General features: G+C 60.7%; 2 protein-coding genes across 2 annotated transcripts in view; one reads left to right on the top strand and one right to left on the bottom strand.

Moving 5' to 3' along the window:
- Nucleotides 1-1370: 1370 nt before the first annotated feature.
- On the bottom strand, nt 1371-9596 carry LOC121345540 (arginyl aminopeptidase). The gene is made up of 11 exons (XM_041422575.1): nt 9174-9596; nt 8689-8829; nt 6899-7047; nt 6238-6354; nt 5886-6121; nt 4981-5094; nt 4599-4711; nt 4161-4269; nt 3335-3559; nt 2603-2745; nt 1371-1618 (listed from the first exon to the last, which is right to left on the bottom strand). The coding sequence occupies exons 1-11, from the start codon at nt 9591-9593 to the stop codon at nt 1454-1456; spliced, it is 1932 nt and encodes a 643-aa protein (XP_041278509.1). The 5' UTR covers nt 9594-9596; the 3' UTR covers nt 1371-1453.
- A 6314-nt stretch (nt 9597-15910) lies between these two features.
- NAV1 (neuron navigator 1) overlaps nt 15911-27140 on the top strand; it is a 70244-nt gene continuing 59014 nt past the window's right edge. The window contains exons 1-3 of the mRNA XM_041422588.1: nt 15911-16029; nt 24210-24821; nt 25208-25308. Of these exons, the coding sequence (XP_041278522.1) occupies nt 24235-24821; nt 25208-25308 (688 nt within the window). The 5' untranslated portion in view covers nt 15911-16029; nt 24210-24234. The remainder of the gene's footprint in view (nt 16030-24209; nt 24822-25207; nt 25309-27140) is intronic.

The following is a 27140-nucleotide window of genomic DNA, read 5'->3' on the forward strand; positions in this document are numbered from 1 at the left end:
CCTGGAGCAGCAGTTGTGAGCTCCTTGTCAGCATCCCACAGCCTGACACACCTGCACGTGCCAAGAGGATTGCAGTCTGGGCAATGGGGAACACCTTATGGATTTAATCCAAGGGAACTGCTCTAGGGACCACCCTGTCTGTCTCCCTGGTGGCCTGCTCAGGTGAGTCAGACTAGAGGTGACAAGTGCTTCTGAGAGCCAAGGGCACCTTTTAAACCAGAGGGATTGTTTCCAGATGCCTCATAGATAGTGGAGTCTCTTACCAGAGGTCAGGATAATTGTACTGACAGGCTCTGTGTTCCCTGGGAAATCGGGCTGGCAGCTGGAGAAAGGTTCTACACTGCAACTTGTAACAACACTACAGTCTATTTCCAGTAATGCTGATCCACTAGAGGACACCCATTGCCCAGGGAAGCCTCATTCTCTCAGGCTGAACATGCCATAACCAGCCCTCTTTAAATCCTGAGCCCACTTGTGAGGAAATGCACAACCTCCACACCCTCTGACCGGTCTTGGCTCTGGGAGGGCTTTGGGCTCAGTCATGCTGTAGGGAGCACAGTGCTGGGTCAGAGATTTACTGTGAACACTTGAGCCCATTGAGATTGGCCTCTGGGCTGCTGTTGTGCAAGTGCCAGGACAGTGCACCTCTCTGAGAGGACACCCCCGAGTCTCCCAGGAGATCGCAGGATGGGAGGTGTTCTAGAGGCCACACACAGACTGTGCAGTACACATGAGCTTCCCAGGGCAGTTAGGTGCTCTTGTTATCACCACCTTGTTATCATTATGGCCAGCAGGCTCTCAGGTTACTTGTGTTCCCACAGCCTTGGGCAGGTCTGTACTGGAATACGCACAGTTATAGCCCTGCATTTGACACGGAATAAAGAACATTGTGCCTGTCCAGCTTTGTATTATTTCTACAGTCTCTGCCATGTGCAGGCCCCCCTGGCTCTTTAAAGCCCTTGGGACTGCTGGTGGGAGAGCAGGAGCACCCCTTTCCTCCAATTCAATGTGAGCCCCAGCATGATGGCAAAAAGCAAGGTAGAGAAGCAATCCCCAACTCCTGTGGAGCAGCAGCTCGGGGCACTGGAGCCAGGAGGTCCCAGCTTTGCCACACGGCACCAGCTCCCCATGTCCCCACTGTCCCAGCTCTGGCAGCTGGGCAGGAGCCTAGCAAGGAGCAGTGTGGATCAGGGCCAGGAGCTGCTGCAGCCCTGCAGGCACTAAGGCCAAGCCCATCCCTCCAGTGCCAGCACCAGGAGAAGCCAGCAGCACCCCAAGTGCCCAGAGCAGGGCTGGCATCGGGGCAGGGAGTCACTCTAAGGTGGCCCGTGGCTCACTGGGAACAGGCAGAACAATGAGAAAAAATTACACCTTTTAATAAGGAAATGCGAGAGGGAGGCACTGAGGTCCTGCCAGCAGGAACACCGGCGGAGGGGGCAGAGCCCAGGCTGCCTCAGGCCTCGGCCGCCGCCAAGCCCAGGATCTTCTTGACGTAGCTCTGCACGTGGACGTGGAGCTGCGGGGCCGTAGCGGAGAAGGTCTCCATGGCCAGGGCCCGCGCGGCCTCGGAGCCGCCCCACATGGCGCGGTACAGCGGCAGCGTGTACTTCTGCTTGCCCTGCGGAGACAGCGGTGACGGCCCCGGCTCCGCCCCGGCCCAGCGGGGACGCCCCCCTCGCCCCCGTCCCCCAGCCCTGCTCTTAGCCAGGCGCAGGGCACAGGGCAAATGGGACACGGTGGGGAACGCTGCCGTGGGCAGCCCTTGGCACCGCGGCGCCTGGAGGGGGGAGAGCACCTGAACCTTGGAGAAGGAGCAGACCCTGAGAAGCTCATGAAGTTCAACAAGACCAAGTGCAGGGTCCTGCACCCTGGGTCAGGACAGGATGGAGGGAGGGATGGAGAGCAGCCCTTCAGAGAAGGACTTGGGTGACAAACTGGGTGTGACCTGGCCAGGTGCTCTCCCAGCCTGGAAAGCCAGCTGTGTCCCAGGCTCATCCCCGGCAGTGTGGGCAGCTGAGGGGGAAATTCTGCCCTCTCAGAAGACCCCAACACTGGAGCACTACATCCAGCTCTGGAGTCTCCAGCACAAGACACACATGGACAGAGCAGGTCCAGGAACTGCTCCAGGGCTGAAGCCCTCTGCTCTGGGGCCAGGCTGGGAGAGCTGGGAGTGTTCACCTGGAGAAGAGAAAGCTCCAGGAAGACCTTAGAGCCCCTTCCAGTGCCAAGAGAGCTGAAGAGGGAGTTTGGAGTGACAGGACAAGGGGGAATGGCTTCCCACTGCCAGAGGGCAGGGTTGGATGGGATATTGACAAGAAATTCTTCCCTGTGAGGATGGTGAGGCCCTGGCACAGCCCTGGAAGTGTCCAAGGCCAGGCTGGATGGGGCTTGGAGCAACCTGGGATAGTGGTAGGTGTCTCTGGCCATGGCACGGGGTGGAGTAAGATGAGCTTTAAGGTCCCTTCCCACCCAAACCATCCTGTGGAATTATCAAAAGCAAGAGCCAACCCCAGTCCCTCTGGCACTGAAAGACCTGTGACCTGTGCCCTTCTCTCCCCAGTGGCATGCTGCTGGGCCCTGCTACCAGTGCCCAGGAACAAACCTGGCTGTGCAGGAAGTCCTTGACTTTGCTGTACTCAGCCTCCAGGTTGTTCTTGAGGACAATCTGGCACCAGCGCAGTCGCAGCTCAGCGTTCTGGGCCTTGGAGATCTTGGGGTACATCTTGCTCAGCCTTTTCACATTTCCTGTGAGAGGGGAGTGGTCACCATCCCCACGGGGTTCTGACCCATCTCCCAGCCCCTGCTCCCAGGGAACCCTGTCAGTCCATCCCAGCTGTGCTGCAAATTCTCTGGGATCCTCCCAGCCTCGGGTCAGCCCTGGCCCCCGCCCAAGCGCCCCCCACCCCCAGCTCTGGAGCACCCCAAGCACTTGCTGGCTCTGGGCAGGTCGGTGCCCTTGTTGGGCCTCCCAGGCTGGGCAGCCCTGCAGGGCCATGTGCTGGTGGCTTGGGGTGCCAGCACAAAGTGGGGGGAGATTCCTCAGCAAAGAGGGCAAGGAGAGTTGCAGTGACATGGGGACACAGCCCAGCAGAGCCAGCCTGGGGACAGCAGGACTGCACATGTCCCCATAAATCCACGGACATGCTTCCCCGTCCTCTCCATCCTCCACCACACCAACCAAGGCTTCCCTGGAACCAGGAGCCAGAGAGCAGTTGGAGAGGGGCTGATGGCCACACACCCGAGTGTCCCCCCATGTTGGCCAACTGGCTGGACTTGGCACATCACCCTGTGTCTCCTCTGGGCACCAGAGCCCTGGGAGTACCCTGGCACTCACCTTCAGGCAGAGGGGACTTCTGCAGGACCTGATCCAGGAAATAGACCAGCTGGTACGTCCTCCAGCCCATGATGTCCACGGCTTCGATCGCCTCCATGTTCAAGCTGTCAGCTGCCCAGAGCTCTGCCAGCTCCTCTGCTGGCCTCATCAGCTGCTGCCCCGGCGACAGGTCAGGCAGGTAGGGCGGCCAGCCCGGCGTGTTCAGCCAGCGGTCAAATTCAAACCCTGCAGTGAGGCAGGAGGGAGAGCTGGGAACAGAGCCCTGAGCCTCACAAGCTGCTGCTGCCCAGACCTCCCCACCTTCTCCCAGTGCCACCAAACCTGCCCAAGGATGGCGACCACCACAAACTGATGGTGTGAGGCCGTCGGACACATGGGCTCAGGGTGTGCTTGTGGGTACTGGCCCCAGCGCCACCAGCGGGATGAGCTCCAGCAGGGAAAGCTCCTGCCAAGCCTGGATCTCCAGCAAGGCTGGGCCAAGCCCAGAGTGCTGGCTGGGCCTGATCCCAGTGCTCAACCAGACTCACCAGGCTGAGTCACAGACACCCCATGAAACAGCACCCAAGTGCAGAGCAGGAACTGGGTTTGAATGGAAAAAAATCAGGCTGAGCTGGCACATGCCCAAGCCTGGGCCTGATCCCAGCTGGCGAGTGCCACCGTGCCTGCTCTGACAGAGCTGGGCTGGCAGCAACAGCATCTCCAGTGAAACACACAAACCAACGTGCAAAGGCTCTGGGGGACATGGGCTGCTCTGACACCCACGGGAGTAAAAAGGGGCTGAAAAGTGGCAGCCCCTGTTCCCTGGCCAGGATGGCGCTGTGCTGACCTGGGATGGAGTCCACGCCTTTCTCCTTCAGCTCCGGGAAGTACTCCAGGAAGAACTTGAGGGTGTCGTCTGCTGTGATGCTCTGGAACTTGAACCGGTTCACGTAGGCCTGTGGGATGGATGGGGCTGATGCCAGACACTCTCACCCTGCAGTGCTGCCCAGTCCTCTCTGTGCTCCACCTCACTGGGGAACCCATTCCAGCCCCTGTTCCCTCCTGGGGCTCCCAGCCCCCTGCATCCCCAGGGATACCCCTCAACACTCCCAGCACCTGCTGCAAGCACGAGGCTAGGCTCTGCCTTCATCTTATTCCCCTACTCACATTCCTGTTTCCCACCTCTTCTTCCTCTCTCCAGCCACCCTCTCAGCCTGTCCTTCCCAGGGTCCTGCTGTGCCTTGGCCTCCTGCCGTGGCATTTTGACTCTGCAGCTCACACCCACCTGGAGGAACGCATCAAACTTGCTCTGGTTGCCCACAAGATGGGCCAAGTAGCTAACGAAGCAGTACCCCTTCTCATAGGGTGTTTCATTGTATGTGTCATCTGGATTGACACCTAGAAAAAGGCAAAACCATCAGAAATCTTCTGCCCACCTGCAAAACAACACAGCCCTCACATGCACCAAGATTCCCCCATCTGCGCTGGGCACAGCCTATCCCCCCCCTCCTGCAGCCATCATCTCTCCCAGGTCCCATCACCCCTGCTGGTGTTTTTGCCAGCCACGGAACAGCCCGGCCACCCCAGCCCAGCTGTCACTGTCCCGCTCCCCCGGAGCCCAGGGACACCCAGGGACACCCAGGGACACCCAGGGACACCCCACAGACCTCGCTCGATTACCACCCGCAGCTTGTTGAGGGGATGGTCCTCCCCCGTGGCGTCCATGTGCTGGCGCAGGAGGGCCCTTCCCGTGGCAGCCTCCAGGCAGGTGTAGGGCAAACCTGGGCAGAGACAAGCGGAGGCGTTCGGGGAGCCCGGCCAGACCCCTGCGCACCGCGGGCACAGCGGGCGCTGCGACGGGAGAGGAACACCGTCAGTGCACGAGCTGGGAGAGCAGGAGACCCGTACATGTGGAGTTGGGATGGCAGAGCTGCAGAGGGGCACGGGGCAGCCCAGCCACAGGCAGCGAGAGAGTTTTCAAGCCACTTAAATTCATGAGGATACAGCAAATCGTGCCGGGAGAATACGAGCTTCTGGACAGGACTGCGTGTCCTGGGGGGAGCTCAGGACAGCTGGTATCAGCTCCACATGGGAGCTGCAGGAGGATGAGGAAGGTGAGGCAAGGACACAGTGCCCACATTGCTGGCAGGGGTTGCAGGGAAGTGTCCATCTCAGAGCAAAGGCTACCAGAAATCACAGACTGGATTGGGCTGGAAGGGACATTAAAGATCATCTTGTTCCACCCTCTGCCATGGGCAGGGACACCTTCCACCAGACCAGGTGGCTCCAAGGCCCTTCCAACCCGGCCTTGGACACTTCCAGGGATGGGGCAGCCAAAGCTTCTCTGGGCCACCTGTGCCAGTGCCTCCCCAAAGTCACAATATCTAATCTAAACCATCTCTTTTTTCAGTTTACAGAACCCCACCAGGCCTTGCAGCTGCTGCCCTTCATCTCTTCTGAGATGCAGCGCAGGCTCCATCCCCACTGGCACTCCAAGGGCTGCACTGAGCTGTGGGACAGAGCCCAGAGCCACACAGGGCTCAGCAGCCCACAGCCAGGCACGGCCACGCACCGTAGACCTCGGTGGAGATGCGCCTCTGGGCGTACATGGTGAAGCCCTCGTTCAGCCAGAACTCGCCCCACGTGGCATTGGTGACCAAGTTGCCAAACCAGCTGTGGGAGATCTCGTGGATGATGACGTCCACCAGGGAGCGGTCCCCGGCCAGCAGGCACGGCGTGACGAAGGTGAGGCAGGGGTTCTCCATACCACCAAAGGGGAAGGAGGGCGGCATGAACAGGATGTCGTACCTGCCAGGGAAGGCTGGGCTCAGACCCCGCTCCTCCTGAAGACAGGGCTGGGGAGAGAAGGAAACTCTCTCCCTGTCCCTGAGGAACCAGGTCCTTCAGGAACCTTCCAGCCATACCTGCCCCAAACATAAGGGCCAAAGAGTTTCTCTCCAACCACCAGGAACTCCTCAATCACTCCGTCGTACTCCTTCTTGGCAGCCTCGATCAGGCAGGGCTCGGCCCAGACACGGCTCCTGGCCAAGTGCAGAGAAGAGGAAGTTTAACCACTGGAGACTTTCACCTTGTTGCTTCATCAGACAGAAATTGCACAGGTTTATTCCAAAGAAAAATAAAACCCTGCTGATAAAGGCATTTAAAGAGGCCAATAGTGCAAATTGTTGTGATTTCTTTCCTTGTCTGAATGTCAAAGGGCTTTTATATGGCTGCAGTGGCAGCCAAGAACTGAAGAAAGCACCAGTCTGTCAGGAAATGTGGGATCCTCCATGCATGGGCACCCACTGCCCTCATTCATGTGCAGGGTGACACGAGCAGAGCCAGGGACCCTCCTGAAGGTGAGGGGACACAGCATCAAGGCTCCTTTTCATGCTCCAGTTTGAGAAGGACCCTTATCCCATGAGCCCACAACCTGGTGACACAGACAGGGACTGACTGTGCCGTGTTTATGGCCAGTGTCTCTGCTCTCCAGAGCACCGTGGAGCAGGGAGAAGCAGAAAGTGGCTGCCACAGGAGCTTCACTGTGCAGCTCCCACAGCTCTGGAGCCCTCCTGAGCCCCTTACCTTGGGCCAACATCAGCAGACACGATGTCCCCAACAACCAGAGCAATCAGGTAGGAGGGGATTGGCTGGGACATCTTGAATACAAAGGTGTTATCCTTCTGCTTCTCCCAGCTCGTGGCACTCATCACAGCCGTGAAGCCCTCGGGGACCTGACCATGTGGATAGAGCCACCCATTAGAGTCACAGCACACACAGTGGCAGGCCAGCTAAGCCAGCTGGGACACCACAGTGGCTGATGGCAAATGTGTCCCAGCCTGAAGGTGCAGGGGCCAGGGGCACTGTAGGCTACGGGGAGCAGAGCAGGAACACCCTGAGCTCCCACTTGGGATCCCAGCTGCATCCCTGCAATGCTAGGGTACCTGGAGCTGCCCCAGGTGCCCCCGGACCTACCAGGAGATAAGGAAATGCTGGAGCTGCAGGTGTGAAAGGGCAGAGGATACAGATCCCTCAGCCGCTGATTCCCCTCCCAATTCTTGCACAACAACTCATTTTTCCTGTTCCCAAGCCAGTGCAGAACCCATGGCAAATGCAGTAGCCTGGGCTGAGCCCAGGGAGACTGATCCAGTGTCCCCCAGCCCAAGCAGGGGGTGAGCCCCACGGTGCACAGGGAATACGGTTTCCTTGGTACAGAGCATCACACCAGAGCTCAGCAACAGCCCCATCCCACGCTCACCCTGTGGCATCAGAGGGGCTCTGCCCTGGGAGAGCAAAATAAATCAATCCTGGCATCACCAGCCGATGCCACCACATGCCATTGGCACTGGATGGTGTCACACCATTAAGCAGTTCCCTTGCCCACAGCAGGATGGCACGCGTGGCAGCCCAGTGCCAGTGTCACCACATGCCCACACGCAGACAAGGGGGAATCTGCATTTAGTGCCATCTTTGAGGAACAGCAGCTGCTCCTTCCTGGAAGTCTGGGAGCCCTGGAACTGCCACCAGGACCCAGCATGGCCCAGCAGCACCACCTTCCTCCAGCTGTTTTCCCCCAAACTCAGCTCCTCCTGACACAAATGCAAGGAGCTCTGAGCAGGGGAGCCAGGCTGGTGCATGCAACTGGGGAGAGGCAGGAGAACCCTGGGGCTGCTTGTCTTCATCCAAAAGGGCATCTGAGAGAAAAACAGCCCAAGTACAGGTGAGTGACTTCTCAGCTGGGGCCTCAGGAGGAGGGTTTGAAGCAGTGTCCCTGCTGTGATGCCTCTGTGCTTTGGCACATTCCGTGCAAGGCACCCAACAGCTCAGAGCAGTTTAAGCCGGAAGGGACATTAAAGATCTTGTCTTGCCTGCTGCCACGGGCAGGGACACCTTCCACTATCCCTGGTTGCTCCAAGCCCTATCCAGCCTGGCCTTGGACACTTCCAGGGATCCAGGGGCAGCCACAGCTGCCCTGGGCAGCCTGTGCCAGGGCCTACTCATCCTCACAGCCAAGAATTCCTTCCCAATATCCCATCTAACCCTGCCCTCTGGCAGTGGGAAGCCATTCCCCCTTGTCCTTGCACTTAGATCCTTGTCCCAAGGCTCTCTCCAGCTCTCCTGGAGCCCCTTTAGGCACTGAAAGGGGCTCTTGGGTCTACTCAGAGCCTTCTCCTCTGCAGCTGAACAGCCTGGCTGGCAGGAGGCTGAAATCCCAGCTCTTCCAGCCTGGCTCCACAGCAGAGGTGCTCCAGCCCTTGGATCATCTCCACGGCCTCCTTTGGACTTTCTTCCCCAGCAAACTTTGCACTCATGGAGAGTTTTGCTGCTGGTGGGTGTCAGGGAACAGCCAGGGCAGCTCCTGGAGCTCCGCTTACCTTCACGGTGGCTGAATAGGTGAACTTGACTGAGGGGGTGTCAAAGCAGGGGAAGAAGGACCTGTTGAGGACAGCCTGGCCCTGTGTGTACATGTAGGGCTTCTGCTTCCCCGCCGTCTGCTCAGGGGACAGCCAGCACACCTGGGGAGGGACCAAGACCCCAGTGAGAGGTGGCTCGACCACAGCTGTTCCTTGTGGAGGGAGCTGGGAAGGGGCTCCTCACCCTTGGAGCTCTGCCCACTCCAGTCCTGGCAGGTACAGGTCCCCTGTACCACCCCCAGCTCCCCCCGGGTCTGGCGGCCCCCAGTTCACACCCAGTGTCCTCCCGGTCCTTGTGGGCCAGGGTGTCCCACCGGGCTCGGCGTCCCTTCCATCCACCCCGGGCCCGCTGTTCCCCAGTGTCCCCTGCTCACACCCGGAGCGGTGTCCCCCGGCGTCCTCCCACCCCCCTGGGGCCCGGTGTCCCCCGGTGTCCCAGCGCTCACCCCGGGCCCCTCGCCCGCCTCGTAGTCGATGAGGAGGGTGAGCAGCTGCCCGGCACGGGGGGCCTGGGGCAGGGCGATGTGCAGGGCGCTGCCATAGCTGGCGAAGGGCCGGCTCTCCACGGGCAGCGTCTGCCCGGCCGCGTCCCCGGGCCCGCCCGGCGGCGGCAGGAGCGCGGCGCGGCTCACGGCCAGCGCGGGGTGCGCGTCCAGCCGCAGCTCCGCGCCCGCGCCGTCCCGCTCGCACCGCAGCTCCAGCCGCGCCCGCCCGAGGAGCCGCCCCGCGCCCGCGGCCGCGAAGGACACGCGCAGGTCCAGGTGCAGGTGCCGCAGCGACCACGGGCCCGCGCTGCTGGCCGAGGCCGCGTCCCGCACCGGGGCCCTGTCCCGCACCACGGCCACGTCCTTCGCCGGGGCCGCCATCGCCGCGCCGGGGCCGGGCCGGGGCGGGGCCGCCCGAGGGCGCGGAGGCGGGACCCGTCCAGGGGCGGGCACGGGGCGGGGAATCCATGGGCGGGGGATGGAGCGGATGGAGGGGAGCCGGGGGATCCCTCGGGGCTCCACGGGTGGGGGATGGAGAGAAATCTATGGGTGGGATCCATCGGGGATCCATGGGTGGGAATGGAGGGGACCCATGGGGAGATCGATCGGGGTTCCATGGTGGGGGATGGAGAGAAATCTGTGGGTGGATCCATGGGTGGGGGATCCATGAGGGGGGATGGAGGGCACATCGGGTGAGATCCATGTTATGGGGATGTAGAGGGATCTCTGAAGGCCCTGTGGGGGTTCCGGAGAGAATTCAGGAGAAGGGGGTGATCTATGGGTTGGGCAGAATCAAGAGATGTCTGGGGGAAATTGGGATGGGAGGAATTTGTTGGGGCAAGGAGTCTAGGAGGGTCTATGGATGGGGATCCACTGGGGGGGCAGCAAAATTCAGAGGCTGGGAATCCATGGATCAAGGGAATTCATGGCAGGGCACCCCTGGACAGGGGGAAATATAGTGATCCAAAATGGGATCCCTTGCAGGGTTCATGTCGGGCTCCACGGAGAGAGATTGGGAAAGGGGGACCCAGCACAGGGGTCCCTGGGAAGATCCAGGGGGACCTGGAGGAAGGATATAGGTACAGATCCGTGGGGGAGATCAAGTGCAGGCAGGTGTGTCCAGGGGTGGGGGATCCATGTGGGATCCGGGAAAATATAGGGGGATCCGGGGTGGGGGGGGTCAAGATCCATGGGGAGGAGATCCAGAGCCGGGGGTCAGGTGGGGTAAGATCCAGCAAGAGAATGAAGGAGCGACAGAGGGAAAATCCATGGCGGGGGATCCGGGGAAGAAGGGGGTGGGGATGGATGGGGCCGGGATCCATAACAAGTTCGCTGGGGGGGTTCCATAGCTGGAGGGGTGCTTGGGGGGGACAATGTCACGATCCATGGGGAGGGGATGGAGGGATGCTCCCCCTCCCAGCGGGGGGGCTCGTGGGGACATCCGGGGAGAGTCGAGAAGGGATACCGAGAGGGATCCGTGGGGAATCCACGGGGTCAGGGCAGCCATGTGGGATCCACGTGAAATCCGAGGAGGGGACGTTCCGGGCGGGACTGGGGGCGTCCGTGGGGTTTCCCCGGCTCAGGCTCTGTTGCCGGTTCCAGGAGCCGCGTCTCGGCAGCCGAGCGGCACCGGGGGTAGCGGGGACCGGGCGGGACCGGCCCTGGGCACCGAGCGGGGCAGGGGCGGCCCCGCACCTGCCTCTCCGGGCCGGGGGCCGGGGGACGGGGCGGGCACCCCGGGCGGCCGGCCGGCGGAGGCTCCGGGCGCTGCCGGCGGGGCCGCGCGGGACGGGGCGCAGCGAGCGGTGAGCGGGGCACCGGGACCGGGGCGTGGGGCACTTCCCCGAGGGAGCGGGGAGACTCGGGAGACTTCCCCCGAGGGAGCGGGGAGCCGCTGGGAGCGGGGGTGATGGGGACATCCTGCGTGGCCCTGGAAGGCAGGGACACCCCTGCAGACCGGCTCTGGTGCGGAACACCCCGACAGGGACTGGCGGTGACGTTCGGGGACACACCGGCTCGGTCATCCTGCGGGGATCGGCGTTGACAGAGGGGACAGCGGGTGGTGATGGGGGACACCCCATCGAGGACTGGCTGGCCACGGTGAGGGCGGCAGATGACGGGGAACACCCTGCTGAGGACCGAGGTGGCGGGGTCATGCTGCGGGGAACAGCGGTGACACGAGAGATGCTGGCAGGGACCGGACAGCCTGACACTCCGAGCAGCCCCCGCGTCCCCCCTCCTGTGCCCCACGATGTCCCCCCCTCTCCGAAGAGACCGTGTTTCAGCAGTAGGAGCTGCAGCGTGACCGGGCTAGCGAATTCCTGTGTGCCAGTGCCTTCGGTGTCCCTGGACACCCCCAATTCCTGTCCCCGGCAGGGGGGGAATGCAGGAGGACGCTGTGGTGCCTCCCCAGTTCAGTCCTGGGGAGCACAAAATGGCCAGCAAAGGGTGACGGGGGAAACTGAAGCATGGGGACTGTCCAAAATGTGTGTCCTGCTGCCCCACATCTCCTTTCCACAGGCAGAGCAGGTCGGTGCTGGCAGATGATGATATCTGCCCTCATTTTTGACTGGAAAGGTGCTTCTGGGCTGTAGGCATCCATGGGTGCTTCCCATGGGAATCCTGCATCACCTGGGGTGAAGGAGCCATCCCCACACTCCTTGGAGCTGGGAATGTTGCAACCAAACCGGGATGGCACAGGACAGAGGGAAAAGTTTGAGATGACTTCATCTCAGGCTGTGCCCCTTGAGACACGGAGGTGCCGTCAGCCTGTGCGAGGGAAGCAGTGAAGAGCCCAGTGCCGGGACGACTCTTTTCCCGGATTTCACCTAGGAAAAAAACAACTGGGAGGGGAGCCAGGGAGTCTGGGTGTGCCGGGATGCCAGGCCCGCAGCCGGCCCTGCTGCATACCCGCGACTGCCCAGAGAGGGCGAGACCCCGTGCAGGCAGGGCTTGCCCATGGGTTTTTGGGGTGCTGTCTGGGTTCCCCGAGGCTTTGCCATAGCTGCCGTGCCAATATCCCCGGTGCCAGAGAGGGTCCACGTGCTCCCAAGGGGGTGACAGGGATGGGAGAGCTCCCTGCACCCCGCAGCAGCGTGTGTTGGTGTCTGTGTTGTTGGAAGGAGGGGCTGGACCCCCCCAGTTGCACAGCCGGGGGAGCTGAGTCAGGAAATCCCGGCTGGCCCGGCCGGATCCCGGCTGAGTCATTTGGCGGCGCTGAGTAAGTGCCCGTGCCGGGCTGCGGGGCTCCTGTGCCTCGGGGGGGCAGGGGCTGCCCGCACATGCTGCCCCCGGCCCTGGCCTCGGGCCGCTGCCAGCCCTGCCAGCCCCCTGCCTCCGTTTCCCCCCGACGTTTTCCTAGGGCTGGATGAGACAGAAGGCTCCTGGGACGTGGACATGTCACACACCACGGCACGGGAGCTGGCTCTGAGAGGCCAGGGAGAGGGGAGACAGGTTGGGATGGGGTCTGTGGGGCTGGGTGAGCTCTGATGCTCACTGGGAGGAGAATGGTGTCCCCAAGGCAGGATTTGGGATCCCCCTTCCAGTAAAGGGGGTCTCCAGTCTTGGTGTGTTGCGAGGGGGGTGGCATTGAGGAGAGGAATGGGGTGAAGAAGGGATGGGAAATAAGATTAGAATGGGGACAGGGACAGGGATAGGGAAGGGGAGGAGATGAGATGAGGTACGAGGTGAGATGAGATGAGATGCGTTGGGGGTGGGATGAGGATAGGGATGGGGTGGGGATAGGGACAGGATGGGATGAGATGGGGGTGAGAACGGGAATAAGATGGGGACAGGGATGAGGCTGACAGGGCTGGAGCAGAGCTTGGGGTGCATGTGGGGACGTGGAGGGAATCAGGCTGGCCTCACTGGCAGCAGGATGTAAATAACCTGCCAGGACACGAGGTTTTTTCCTGCTGCCCCCCCATGCAGCCCCACGGACAGGAAAAAGGTGTTTCCGGCTGCGGATGGGAGCGGGGCCCCAGGCCTGGAGTGGGATGTGGGGCCTGGGCCACGGACAGGGGGATCGGGTGACCCCCTCGGGCTGGATTTTGGGGTGCAGCCTCTGATCCCATGTCTAGTGGGACCCCTGACCTTAGTGGAGCCACTGCAGCCCTCTGGGCCCTGGCTGGACTGGTGGCAGGAGCCCTCGGTGCAGGCTGGCACCACTGTGGGAACAGGACGTGGTGCCACCAGGCTGGGGCACCCTGTCCTGTCCCCAGTGCCACCAGCTGGGGCACCCACCAGGTGAGAACCCTGGGGACACACGTTCCTCTTTTCTGGCTGGAGCAGGATCCGTGTGGAGCTGGAGGGGGCACTGTGTGTCCCCTTGCCCATGACCCGAGCAGAGCCACTCCTGCTCACTGACCAAGCAGGATGTCCCCTCACCTGCATGCGCTCCCTGGGGAGGTCTGGAATGCTCCTCCACCTGGAGCCTGGTCACCAGCCTGGGCTGGGGACATCTGTCTGGAATAGGGACACCAGTATGGGATTGGGACATCAGTATTGCATGGAAGTCTTCAGCATTTGTTCCCACCACCCTGTGACCCCCCCCCAACCTTCGCCTTGCTGCTGGCAAATGGTGACAGTCCCCCCTCACCTGTCTGGGGCATCCATTTAGTGGCAGTCAGAGCAGAGACAGCACCCTCTGTCCTCCCACAGACTTTTGTGCCCTGTGCAGTCAGAAAAAAACAGCAGTGACAGGGAAGGAGTAGCTGGAACCACACTGCCTCTGCCCTGTGTGTCCCCAGGATGTCTCATCTCGTGTCACTGGCCTGTCCTGGCTGGGCAGGATTGGTCCCCAAGCCTTAACTAAGCTCCTAACCAAGGAGTGCCAGTGCCAGGAGTGCTGTGCAGGGAGCCAGGACCTGCTGGGCCAGTCAGTCACTGGTGGTGACGAGGCTGGTGGCAGTGCATGGGGAAACTGAGGCACAGGCTGCAGGCAGGTGGCACATTGCCAATACCTCTGGAAACTCCTTGAATGTTCCACGTGACAGATCAGCCACTAACCTGTCCCAGCAGGCTCTGGTGGCTTCCATGGTGCATTTGCTGGCACAGCCTGAGTCTTGCTCATTAGCAAGTGACCTGTAATGAGCTTTGCTGAGTTGTGCTGCAGGGTCTGGGCAGTGCTATGGCCATCAGGCACTGTTGTGGATTGAGTGCCTGGATCAGGAGACACTTGTTGGGAGAGGGGCTGGAGGTTGCCCTGGCATGTGGCACCCACGGTCACCATCACAGGAAGTGACAATAATTGGGGGGAGCAAGATTTTCATTGACCAGGGTGGGGGGAGGTCCTGGATGAGTGGCCCAGGGAGGGTTTGAAGCTCTGCTCTGTCCCCGGGAGTCGTGGTGGGGTAGGAGCTGGGGTAAGACTGTCTCTGGCTGTGGGACTTGGTCCCCCTGCACTTCTCTGAGCTTGTCTGGTCAATGCCCCATCCCGGCCCCAAATCACCTGTGGCACCATCGCTGCCCTCGGCACTTTTATGAGGGGCTCCGGGTCACCCCATCTCGGTGCCGGGCTGCCGGGAGTTTCATTGTCGCACATCTGCAAGTTCCCTTCCAGGAGCGCTCATCACCGGCGTCGGTGCCACCCTGTCCCCTGCCCCGCTGGCACCCTGCCGGCACGGCGGATGGGAGCGCCCCGAGGCATCGCATGCAGAGGGAACGGGAGGGGACAAGCCACCGTGCCCCGGGCCGGCCGGGGCAGTGGGACTGCTGTCCTGGCATCCTCCCGCCGCCGGAGCGGGGCAATGGAGCTCCGGAGGTCTCAGCTGTGCTGCGGGGAGCGCGTTTGGAGCGGGAGCCGGCGCTCGAGTTAACGCCTCCCACTGTTTGCCTGAGTTCCCTGGATTCCCTGCTCCCATGGAGGAGCGGAGGTGGAAGCTGGGGGAGCTGGGTTTGTGCTCCTTCTCCCTTCTCGCCCGCAGTCCGCATTCGAGGCCCGTGCGGATGCGGCCGGGCGGCGCCGCCTCCGGCAGCGGAAACTCCCCCTGAGCGGGGCAGGGCGTTCAGTCACGACTTCTCCTCCACCCTTGCTCCCCCGCCTTTTCTTCTCCTCGCCCCTCTGGGCTCTGCAACCCCTCCTCGCTCCCTGCCGGGACCTCCGTACCTGGGGATGTGCAGTGTAGGGTGGAGGCAGGAGTGCAGCCATCCTGGCGTGGGCTGCTCGCTGCGGGCAGGCAGGATGCCAAAGGGATGATTGAGGGATGCTGGAGGGATGCTTGAGAGATGCTGGGGCTCCCTTCTAGGAAACTCAGGCAACTTTCAGATGTGATGGCCTCATGCTGGCTCTGTTGGCTGCATCCTTTGGAGGGAAGAGGTTTAATTTTAGGTGTAAGAGGGTCGTGGAACTAGAGCTGTGCTGGTCTGGTGAGGGGTACTGGGGCCAGGCATTGCCAGCCCCTGCCAACCACTTCCAGCCTCATCTATTAAATGACAGTACTCAGCTCCCTTGGGATGTTGGCATCATGAACACACTTGGAGTTCTTCTGATAAACCCTGGGGTTGTGGATCCCTCTGGAGTGGTGGCTGTTGTAACACACACACAGACACACACACACCCGCCCCCGGAGAGGGCAGGGAGGTGTTTGCCAGCAGCCACTGTGGATTTACAGCTTACTGGAAAATCCACTCATCCCATTAAGGGCTCCCTGTGGCTTTTGCTTTCCATTGCAAATACCTGGTTATCTCTAGGGAAACCCCCTTTGGTGCCAGTGGGTGTGTGGAGCTCTCGGGGCAAACCCCACAGAAGAGTCCAGGCTGCAAGAGTGGCTTCGTTTATTACAGGACGGATTAGGGGAGACCTGTCTCACTTGCCCAGGTAAGACCAGACAGGGCAGTTTAGCTCATGGTAGGAATGGTCTGTGATGGGAATGGCCCACAGTGGGGCAGGGATTGAGGGGTTCAGTTTGGAATCAGATCCATGGGTTGACTTTCATTCACTCAGTTCTTCACCCAAAGTAGGTTCAGCATCTGAAATCACCCCAATCTGGAGCTTGGCTGTGATGATTGCACATCCTCAGCTCTGTGTCTCTGCTCTTGGGGCTTAATCTCCTATTTGGCTGGCACACCCTTTTGCTGTGTCCCTAGTGGTAACTGTCCCATGTTCCCAGTGGCATTTTTAAATCCTTAACCTGCTTTAGGCGGGGAAAAATGCCTTTTTGGGTACCCCCATGACTTGGCTATGCTTGCTGTATGTTGAGAGAGTCGAGTGTTGAAAGGAGCAGACGGGCATTGAGGGTCTCAACAGGGAGCACTGGGGGTGCTGGGGATGCATTGCCAGTGCATGGATGGGGGGGACAAGCCCAGCTGCCCCCTCGACCGTCCTGGCCACCCAGAACTCACATACACCCGCAAAGACGACAGCATCTGCTGAATTAATGTGTTTTGCAGCCCTGCTGTGCAGCTGCCTCCCCCCACCACCCCAGCAGCCAAGCCAAAATCCATCAGGGCCTTCCAAGTTTCATGGGTCGAGGGCCAGGGGGGCCATTTCCGCACAGCGGCAGCGAATGCAGACACCGCGACATCTGCTCTTGCTCAAAATTCTCAGGAGCAAAGGGCCAGGTGTGTGATGCTGCAGGAAAGCAGGGCTGAATAAATGATGCAACTGGTTCCGTGGAGTTTTGGCTCAGACTAGTGTTCAGCTGAATGTCACCGGAGCTGTGGGATGACTTCTGGCCCAGGGCTTGATCCGGCACTGGGAGGACCTTGGCCCCATGGCAGCACTGAGGTTTGGGAAGGTTTTGGGGTGGTGTTGGGAAGGTTTTGAAGCCCTCAGGAGGTGCAGTAGGAGGCGTATTTTGGCTATGGTACTGGATGCCTTAGGACCCCCAGGCTCTGTGGTGTCCAGTGGTGGCTCATGTGCTGGAGGAGGCATCCACAGGGACACCTTATGGCTCTTCTTGCCACACAGCACGGGAAGAGCAGGGGACTGAGGAGACTGGGAGAGCCTCAGGCACAACCCAAACCTTCCCAGGTGACCATTCACTGCAGGGGCATCTGGAGGGGGTTCGGTGGGGTGTCACCTCATGGAGGGACAGCCTAACCCTTTTCCCTGTGGGTGTTGGGGACACCGGGACATAACAGGCAACGCTGCTGGGAGACAGATGGCACCAGGCACCGGACAGATGGCTCCGTCCCAGACAGGCAGCCGAGGGGCCGGGAGGCCGGGGCCTCCGGCGCTGGGCTGGCCCCTGGGGGCTCCCTCTGCCTGCCCCCGGCTGGCGGCTGTGGCCCGAGGGGGACAGGCACACCGGCCATAGGCGGTGCGGGCACTGCCGGCCCGGTGGGCACCGGATTGGGGAGGGGCGGACACGGGCTCGAGGACGTGACGCTCGTCCTGGGGGGCTGCAGCGGCTGGGGGAGGCGGTACCGGACCGAGGAGAGTGACGACAGTTCGGGGGGAAAGGGTGACATCTGCTCAGGGGACGGTACCCGGCGGAGGGGAGGGTGACACCGGCTCTGGATGCGATAGCGGGTGGAGGTGACACCGGTCGGGGCGGGGGGTGACACCGGCCCGGGGGGCGGTACCGGGGGGGCGGTGCCGCAGGCGGAGCTGTCCAGCACCGGCGGCTCCTGAACGTCCGCAGCGCCAGGCACGTCGCCGCTGCCCTCGCCTCTACCGGGCACTCCCCATACCTACCTGCCGGGGGTCCTGCTCGGCGGAGGGGACACACCCGCCCCGGCCCCCGAGCCCCGGGCCAGGACGTGTCGCACCCACCGGCAGGAGCCAGGGCTGTGAGAGACCGGGCTGGGGGAACACGTAGGGGCCGTGGCGAACCGGGCACCGTGTGGCCGGGATACCCCTGGGGAGAAGCCTTGGGCATGGACGACCCTTGCCCAGCCTTTCACGCCGTCGCCTCCCCCAGATCCTCACACAGCCCCTTGCACGGACCCCGCACAGCTCCCAGGCTCTGTCCCAGCCCCAGCCCAACCCTCCGGAATTTGTGCTGGGCACAGCTCAGTCCGAGCAGGGCTCGGTCTCCTGGATACCGGCGGGTCGGTGACAGCGGCTGCTTCAGCAGGTCCAGCCCAGAGCTCAGCTTTGCTCAAAGCCGGTTTTATTGAAGTGGGTTAAGTGGCTAATGGGATTGCTGCGGAGGGGCTTAGGCAGGGATTAGTGCTGTGACTACGGGCTGGGCATCTCTGAAAGTGTTCCAAAAACGTGTGGATGTGGCACTTAGGGACATGGTTTAGTGATGGGTGTGGCAGTTCTGGGTTAGCTGTTGGACTTGATGTTCTTGGAGGGCTTTTCCAACCTGACAATTCTGTGATTTCTCTATGATGTCTGCTTGGACAACAGCTAACTTCTGTCCTTCAGTGCCTGCCCCTGCCCATCTCCCAGCAGCTCCCAGAGCTCCCAGCATCATGCTGGGGGGAACAGACATCCAGGACAGGCAGAGCTGGGTCTGGCTGCCCTGCACTTCTACCTGCCTGCCCATCCACTGCCTGCACCCAGGAGAAGCACCTGCCTGCGCCCAGCCCAACATTGGCCTCCAGAGGGGTGGGAGAGGAGAGCAGTGACACCTCCCTGGGGAAGGACTCAGCCTGGTGCCCTGGTGACGCGGGTGGTGGCAATGTTCCAGGCAATGACACTGGCTGGTGGGCAGGCCAGATCCTGCCCGGGGCACGGGGGCTGGAGGGCTGGTCCTGGCTCCTGAATCAGGAGCTTGTTCTCCTCTGAAGGCCCCTTTCTGCCCCGGCTCCCTCTGTTTCTCTTTGGAAAGTTTTATGTTCCTTGTGTCACAAGGAGCCTTTTCTTTGTCGCCCTTCCCGAGCGTGCCAGGGAGAAGGCTGTGCTGGAGCATGGCCATCCTGATGGCAGCTCAAGGCTGGATGCTGCACAGGGCTGCAAGGTGCAGGGAGCAGCCCTTGGGGGCAGCTGTTTTACAGCACCAGGACCTGTCCCTTGGCAGGGGCTCAGCTCCTCCTGTCTCTCACACCCTGGGGTTCACCCCTAGGCTGCCCCCTCCACCCTCACCCATAAAAAAGAAGGATGCTTTGCAGCCCCTGAGCATCTTTGTGGGGACACCTGGCACAGTGCTGCAGGCCCTGGTGTTCCTTTGCTGCCAGTCCCAAGAGTGTCTCAAGAATGATTCCCAATTTACAGAGCTGCTCTGCATCCCAGCACACCCAGGAAAGGATCCATCCTCCCTCTTTCCTATTTATCAGCCTTGTTTTAGCTCTCTTACCCTTCCAGAGGCTGTGTCAGGGTGGGGAAACAGGCACAAAACAGCAGCAAGGTGCCAGCAGAGGCTGAAGGGTTGAACACATTTTCTGTCACTCAGTGTTCATGCTCAGACTCCTGCCACATTTATCCTGGGACACGGGACAGCAGGTCATCCCTGGCAGGGATCTAAGCTGTGATAGGAGAGAAGCAAATTTTATCTCGCTCATAAAAGTCACCCCAAAATGCTATGAAATAAAGAGCAAAATGCTTGCAGTCATTCCCTGTTCTCTTGGAAACATGGGAGCCCTGTGGCTGGACCCCTCCAAGGCACAGTGGTGGAGCCAGGGGCTGCAGCCACTCATTGTAACCCCCACAGGGCCGGAGGCTGTTCCCAGCGTGGCTCAGGTGATGAATGGCTCCAAAGCAGATCTGCTTCAGTGCTGGGAATGCTCCAGTAACCCCTCTAGGTCATGGAAATGGGGACATGAAAGGAGACCAGGCTCCAGGTCCCTGTTCATTTCTGGCTGCTAAAATCACACGTGTGAGATGGATTTGGACACGAGGCTGAGGAAGTAGTTCAAGCTCTGGGTACAGCAGATGCCTCTTTGAAGGAGATGCCTTCAGGGATGTGCTGGCTTGTGTCACTGCTGGGATGAAGGACACAGCTCAGCCAAGGCTTTTCCTTCAATGTGAACATTTGTAACTCTGTGTATGGCATCGTCTGAAGGGATCGAATGCCACCTCACCTCTGCGGTTAAAAACTGAAGTTCACCTCCAGACCTGAGCTGTGGAGGCACCTGGAATGAGTATCCTCTGCCTGGCTGGGAGACAAACACCTCCGGCTGCCCAGGAGGCTCCTCCCTGATGCCCAGGCACTGCTCTGCTGCCCACAGCACTGCTGTGGCTGCTCCAGAATATCCCCTTGTGCTGAAACACTCGTGTGCACCTGCTGCTTTCCACTACCACGGGACCCAGTGATCCCAAGTTGGTACCCAGGGGAGTGACTGGGCCAAAAACTCACCCAGCAGCTGGAAGTCCCCAAATTAAATCAGGTGCAAGTTCCCAGGGCTCACATTACCCAGAGGGGGAGCAGCAGCCTATTCCTGAGAGCTGTTCCTGGGCTGAAGGAGAAAGCTGTTTCCCTTTTGAGCTAATTGCAAAGGAGCTGCTGAGTCTATCTGGGTCAAGCCATGACCTGCTTTAGCCGGGCAGAGGCAGCAGGATGCCAGCGTGACACAGCGTGACACAGCGTGGCACAGCGTGGCACGGCGTGACACAGCACGAGGGGGTGCTTGTCCGCTCCCCTGCCATCATCATGGGGCACGTGCCAGGGACACCCAGTCATGGATAGGGTAAAATCAGTCTGGAGGCAAAGGAAGAATTCTTTGGGAACAAGGATGGGCTGAATCTTTCCCAGGAATGGTTTTAGTTTGTGGTGGTTGATGCTGGATGTGAAGGGGGCTTCTGGGCAAAGGAGTGGCTCCTCCTGGAGCTGCTGGGGGCAATAGGGACTTGGCAGGAGCTGCTTTGGTTTATCCCTTTGATGGCATCCCAGCATGAGGGTCCAGCTGGTGTCACAGGCTGGGGGAGTGGGGCCACATCCACATCATCCCTCGGCCATCCCCCAGGAAGCCCATGGCATCTCTAGAGCAGGATGAAGCCTGGGGAGGGGTCAGTAGTGCTGAGCCAGGCACAGTGGAATCCTTGGAGGCACCTGAGGTGTGTGTGGTGGGAAAAGGACTGCTCAGAGCCCAGCTCCCAGCAGGCATTGGCATCTCCTGAGAAGCCTCAACCCTGTGAGCACAAGAGAAGGATTGATTTTCTTGTGGCCAGCGTGGCAGCTTTGGCTTCTGCTGCAGCTGTGGCATCGCTGGTGGGCTCAGAGGGGGAGAAATGGAAGTTGTGTCCACAAGAGAGAAATCCAGAGTGGAAAGCAAATCTACAAAACCTGGTTACAGCCCTGATGCCACACGCCCAGGGAGCAGGCAGGTCTGGAGAAGTGCTGCATGTTGGTCGTGCTCAGTGGGTGTTGGGAAAGGTCGTAGCATAAATCTAGATTAAGATTTTACTTCTGAATTGGTTGGGGATGAGCTTGGGACAGATTTTATGGAGTGAGGGGCAGATGATCTCCCTCTATGAGGAGAAAACCCACCAGAACCAGCTGCTGGGGCTGCAGGTGTTTGTGTAAGGGACCTTGGGGTGAAATGGGTGACTTGGAACCGGTGGTTTCATCATTCTTGCACCTCTGGGAAGGAAGGTTCCCTTATCCTTGGAAGTGTCCAAGGCCAGGTTGGACAGGGTTTGAAACAACCTGGGATAGTGGAAGGTGTCCTTGCCCTGGCATGGAGTTGGAATGAGATGATGGTCTGTAAGGTCCCTTCCAGCCCAAACTGTTCTGTAGTTTTTTGAAGGTCAACCTTTTTGTGTTTGCACAAGGTGTTTTGCAGCTCAAGGCCGTGAACTGCTGTCCCCAGTACAGCACTCTCGAGGCAGGAGCTGCCTTAAAGAGAGGGGGGAAAAGTGTAGAATTGGGATTTGTAGGTATGGGTTGTGGGGCACAGCCTGGGGACAGGGGGACAGAGGGGAGCTGCTCTCTGCTGATATTCACAGCTGGTTTGGGAACATTAGGCCCCCAAAAATGAGCTGGTGTCTGGCTGGGTGCTGAGCCCTGGCCTCCACGCTCCCAGGAGTGACCTTTGTAGGTGTGGGAAATCCCACTGGCACAGGGACAGCCCCGCCTGGCTCCTGCTGCCCACACTGCAGCACCCTTGGGTGCAGGCTGGGGCCAGCCCAGGCCCCCACCCTGGGGCTGTGGTTGCCCCCTGAGCTGGATCTGTGTGCCCACACGGGAGTGGCAGAGCCCCGTGCTCCATCCCACCTGCCACGTGACTCGAGGACAGATCTGTTCCAGAGCCCCCGTGCCTGTCCCAGCACTGCCTCCCCCACCTCTGCCGTGGCTCAGGGCCAGAGACAGCTCAGCCAGGATGTGGGGAGACATCCTCTGAAACATGCCAGTGTTTCAGAGGCTTCAGGGAGAGCAAGCCCAGAGCTCTGTGTGTCAGTTTCCTCTGGCCCTTAATCAAAATTGCCTTGGAAGGAGCTCTGTAGCTCCCAGCTGGCGCTGGAATTGGCGCTGCGATTCCTTGATCTCATCCGCTGCATCAGCCCTTCTCCCCGTGACCCGCGGCTCCATGATCAAATGATCCAGCTCATGTGGGTCTGGAAAAAGGCAATTTCAGTGCTGCCTGTGGCAGGGACAAGGTCATCCCGGGGGAGGAGAATGTGGGGCATGGTTTGGTCCTTGCAGACCCCCAAAAGTCTGGGGGAAACAGGGCTCAGGGCAGCTCAGGTTGGGGAAGAGGCAAAACAAGACAATTTGGGACATTTTTGGACTCTGTTCATGTAATACCCTGCATTGGGAAATGCAGTGGATGCAGGGCTGAGGCTGGGCTGCTGTTCCCATTGGGGTGAAGGAGCCATCTCCCTGCACCCCACAGCTTCTCTCCAGCTCTGGAGAAGCTCTGTCTTGGCCAGGTGGTTTGAAAGAGGAGGTCTGTTTGGGGGGGTACCTGGAAGGCTGCATTCCCCAGCCCACCAGGAACAGCCTCAGTGAGCTCCAGTACACCCTCCAATGCACTCACTGCCCCCACCCAACACTAAGCCAGCACCAGGTAGAAGAACCCTTACCACGGGTGGCCAGTCTGGAGCTGATGGTCCTCACAGAATGCTCTGGGACCCCAAAAAGGGGTTTTCCTTCAAGGAGGCTGAGTGAATTCATGCTGGAGCAACCTGTGGAATGTGTGTCCTGGGAGATTTGTGGCACCTTGTGCCTGTAGGACCACAGTTCCCCATCTTTCTAGAGATCATTTCTTCCTCTGGAGAAAACTTTTTTCTTTTAGGTTTTTTTCCTGAAGAGCTACAGGCAAGATGGAGCATTGTTCCATGGCTGGTTTCCTTGCTGAGCTCTGCTCTGCCTGCCTGAGCAAATCCTGTGGGCATGAGGAGTGATGAGCTTCTCCCCTCCCTGCAGCTGTGCTGATATCCCTGTCACTGGTGGTGGCAAGGATGGCCCTGCCCAAGGATGGGTGTTTCAGGTGGCATGAAACCACATCCTTATCACATGGAGAAAAACCCAAGGCAAGGGGGACACACAGGGCATTGTCTGAGGGGTGACATGGAAAGTCACCATGGGACAAGCAAGATGACAGCAGGAGAATGGAGAGATGTGGCAGGTGGCACCATGTGGGGGAACACTGGGGATGAGGAGGGCTCCAATGTGGAGGTGGGACTCGGACACCAGTGGATGGGGTCACAGAGCTGATCCTCCTGCCAGTAGAAGGTGCTCTTGGGTTACAGGAGATTGTTTCAGGTGACAAGAAGTTGGTGTTAGATGACCAGGAGATGGTTTTAGGTGGTCAGGAGATGGCCTCAGGTGTCTGAGAGGTGGTCTTGGTTGATCAGGAGGTGGTTTTGGGGACCAGGAAAAAGTTTTGAGTGGCCAAGAGGGCCCCATCCTGCCTGTGGTGTATCCCTAACTGGTGAGGGTCTGTGTTCAAATGTCCTTGCTGCAGAGACCTGCTGTAGGGACCTGGGGACACAGGGGTGGGGCTGCACAGGCTCCCTAGGGGGAGGACATCACATAGGCCCTGGTCCTGTGGATCCCTGTCAGGGGACATTGTGTGTCCTCACTCTGGGGTGTGAGGTGCAGTGGCCTTCTCCCAGGATGGGGACATTGAGCATCCACGGCCAGTAGTAACAAAGCCCAAGGTCTGGTGCAGCTGAGGGGCTGTGCTCTGTGCTGAGCTGTAACGAATCTTCCTCTTCCTCCACAGCCTTGCCAGCAGCTGCCTCACCAGGATGAAGGGGACAGCCAATGTCAACTCCACTGGACGCAGCCACTACCAGTCTGCCATCCCAGTGCCCCGTGCCATAGCCCATGGCAAACTGCACACCACAGCCCCCCTGAGCACCCCAGGGTCCCCTGTCCTCCACGGGGCTCTGTCCCCTCGGCCAGGGAAGTTGCCAGCCCCTGCTCCCAAGACTCTCAAGCCCAAAGCCACTGGCAAAGCTGCTGGCCATGAACTGGCCGAGGGCAGGGAGGGAAGCCCTGGTGTCCCCACTCAGGGCGGGCAGAAAGCCCTGTCAAGACCCCTGGTGTCCCCTGGGAAATGGTCAGAGGCAGCAGGCAGTGGGAGGAGAGGGGCAGGCAGGGTGGGGGAGCCCACCGAGTTGTGCAAAGCTCTCCTACCACAGGGCAGGGGTGGGGGGCGGCTGGGAGGGTCCCTTGGGAAGGGCAGTGGAACAGCCACGGCAGGGACAGGGGATGAGTCTCATGGTGGCTCACAGGGGAGGGGCTCTGTGTTTGGGTCAGGGGCCATCACTTTCTCCTCAGGGCCCCCACACAGCCACCCCATCACTGCCACTGTGGCACCCTTCCTGTACCGGTGAGTCCCTGGGGATGGGGGGCACGGGATGGGGGAACATGGGGCTGGGGGTGCCTTGGGACATGGGGCTGTGGGGGGCATGGGGACAGGGGGAGGCAGGCAGGCCCAACAGGGGTAGCCGTGGGAAATGGTGGGGTTGGGTCAGGGGGCTCTGTACCAAAAGGAAGGTTCCCACTGGATTTGGGGTGCTGGAGCTCCTAAGTCACCCATGGGAGTTTGATGTGGGGCAGGGGATGGACTTATTGGGGACTAGGGTGCCCTGGGACCCCTTGCCATGAGATCAGTGTTCACAGACCATGGCAGAGCCTACGGCTCCCCGTTCTCATCTCCCGGGGTGCCCAGCCAGCTGCCCCTGATCACCCACCCTCACCCCCCTCTGCCCACAGGCTGCAGGAGGACCGGGAGCATGAGAGGGTCACATCCCCAGGTGATGAGTGCTCCAGTCCTGAGAAGGGATCTGACCCTGACCCCAAGCCCAGAGGCCTGAGTGAGTCCAGAGGGGTTGGTCAGCAATGGGGATGTCCTGCTGGGGGGCTGCCGTGACAGTGCCAGGGGACAGAGGCTTGTGCTGGAATGGGAGCCAGGGCTGGAGATCAGTGGGGCGTGGGGGAACCCTCACACTGGAGGTGCCCCAACTCCCCTGGGAAAGGCTCGTCTGCAGTTCCTGCATCAAGTGACCTCTGTGGACAAATCCCTACACTGTGAGAAGCACAGGGGACTGACCCCTCCGGGGACGGCGCCAGGACATCATCCCGGCTGGCTCCTTTCCCTCCTCTTCCCAGTTTCCCTGCTAGCTCCAGGAATGACCCGTTTCCAAGGAGGGTGTGAAGGGACCGCTGGGTCCCCACACCAACCACCGGGTCACCCCCTTTCTCGAGGGCTGAATACAAGCTCCTCGCTGCAATGCTGAGGCCACCCCTGTCCCCTCTGGCGCTTGCTTTGGGGGCAGATTTTGGGGAGGCGGGTCCAGGGAGGATGCTGGGGCGGCGGTTGCCAGGGCAGCGGCAGCGGAGGATGGCGGGATGCTCCGGAGATGTGCAGAGAAGGGGAAAAAGAGAGCCAGGAGCTTCACCCGGTGATTTGAAGGGACAGAAGTCGGTCAGATCCACGGTAGCTCCTGGCAGAGCCCGGCTTTGAGCTGGGGTCCCAGTACCTCAGTCAGAGAATAATCAGCGCTGAGCCCCGATTTGGAAAGTGCTGAAGCCAGCGGCAAGCGGGAGTGTGTTCCAGGAGGGAGCAGGAGGGAGCGAGCGGGGCTGGCATGCGCTCAGCGCAGCTGCCCTGCTCCTTGGGGAGGTTTTGGGACAAAGCCCAGCGGGTTCGGCACCGGGGAAGCGGCCGGATCCTTTCCCTCACTCCGTGCCTGCTCCAGCTGCCCTGGCAGCTCCCACGGCTCCGCTGGGCCCAGCCAGAGGGAGCAGGGGACATTGGGGGACCCCAAGAATCACCTCAGCAGCCCCAAAACGACACAACACGCGCAGATTTGTTCCCGACAGCGGGCTCTACACCCAGGCAACAGCCCTCCCCCGAACCCCGAGTGGCTTTGGGGTGCAGCCTGTGCACCCATCCTGCCCCAGCAGCACCTCTTAGTGCAAAACACCCTTTTTTGGGGCACCCTTTACTGTCCCATCCAGGCGGAGTTATTTTGGGACTTTTCAGCACTACTACGGACTGAACCGGGATCACCAGCGCGGGGGTGGGCTGGGGGGCTCGCACCACCGCCGGTCCTCCCGTCCTTATCTCGGCAGCAGTGATGGGGTCTAATGCAATATTTCCCGGCGGTTGCCATGGCAGCTCGCGTGAGGTCACCAAATAGACTTAATTCACCCCTCCCAAGGGACGGGTAATTAATGAAAAATGATGATAACCAGATCCCACTGCCCTCCTGCCACCCGCCCCCCGCCTTTAATTTCCTAGGATCAGTGGAGAGGCCCCGCTGGGTTTGGGGGCCACAGTGTCCCTCCCGGGATTCCTGGAGCCACCCTGGGCTCTTGCTGCACAATTTGGGGAGAAACGGGGATGTTTTGGCCCCCCTGGGAATGGGTGCGCAGTGTCTAGGTGGGTGTGGGGTCCATGGAGGGCGGGACAGGGGGTGCTTCAGCGCAGGGTGCTGGGGCGTGGGCCCCCCGCGCTGGCTTCATCCACCTCCCACCCAGCCCCCAGCACGTCCCTGCCTGCGAGGGGCTGCGGAGCGGGGCCGGTAGGCCGTGGGGCCATGGCTGGCTCCGCGCCTCGCCCCCCGCCCCTCGCCCCGCACCGGGTCCCCGGCTCCCGCTCGGTCCCTCCGCCCCCGGGCCCCGCCGCGCGCGCCCCCGCCCG

The sequence above is a fragment of the Onychostruthus taczanowskii genome, unplaced genomic scaffold, assembly GCF_017590055.1.
Source record: "Onychostruthus taczanowskii isolate IOZ18803 unplaced genomic scaffold, ASM1759005v1 scaffold74, whole genome shotgun sequence".
In the NCBI taxonomy this organism is placed as follows: domain Eukaryota; kingdom Metazoa; phylum Chordata; class Aves; order Passeriformes; family Passeridae; genus Onychostruthus; species Onychostruthus taczanowskii.

Coding starts and splice junctions, on each gene's coding strand:
- LOC121345540 (XM_041422575.1), bottom strand. CDS start 9,593: ATGGCGGCCCCGGCGAAGGACGTGGCCGTGGTGCGGGACAGGGCCCCG. Junction 5,095..5,885: donor CATCTCCACCGAGGTCTACG/GTGCGTGGCCGT, acceptor GTCTCTGCCCAG/GTTTGCCCTACACCTGCCTG. Junction 3,560..4,160: donor AGGCGTGGACTCCATCCCAG/GTCAGCACAGCG, acceptor GCCTCACTGCAG/GGTTTGAATTTGACCGCTGG.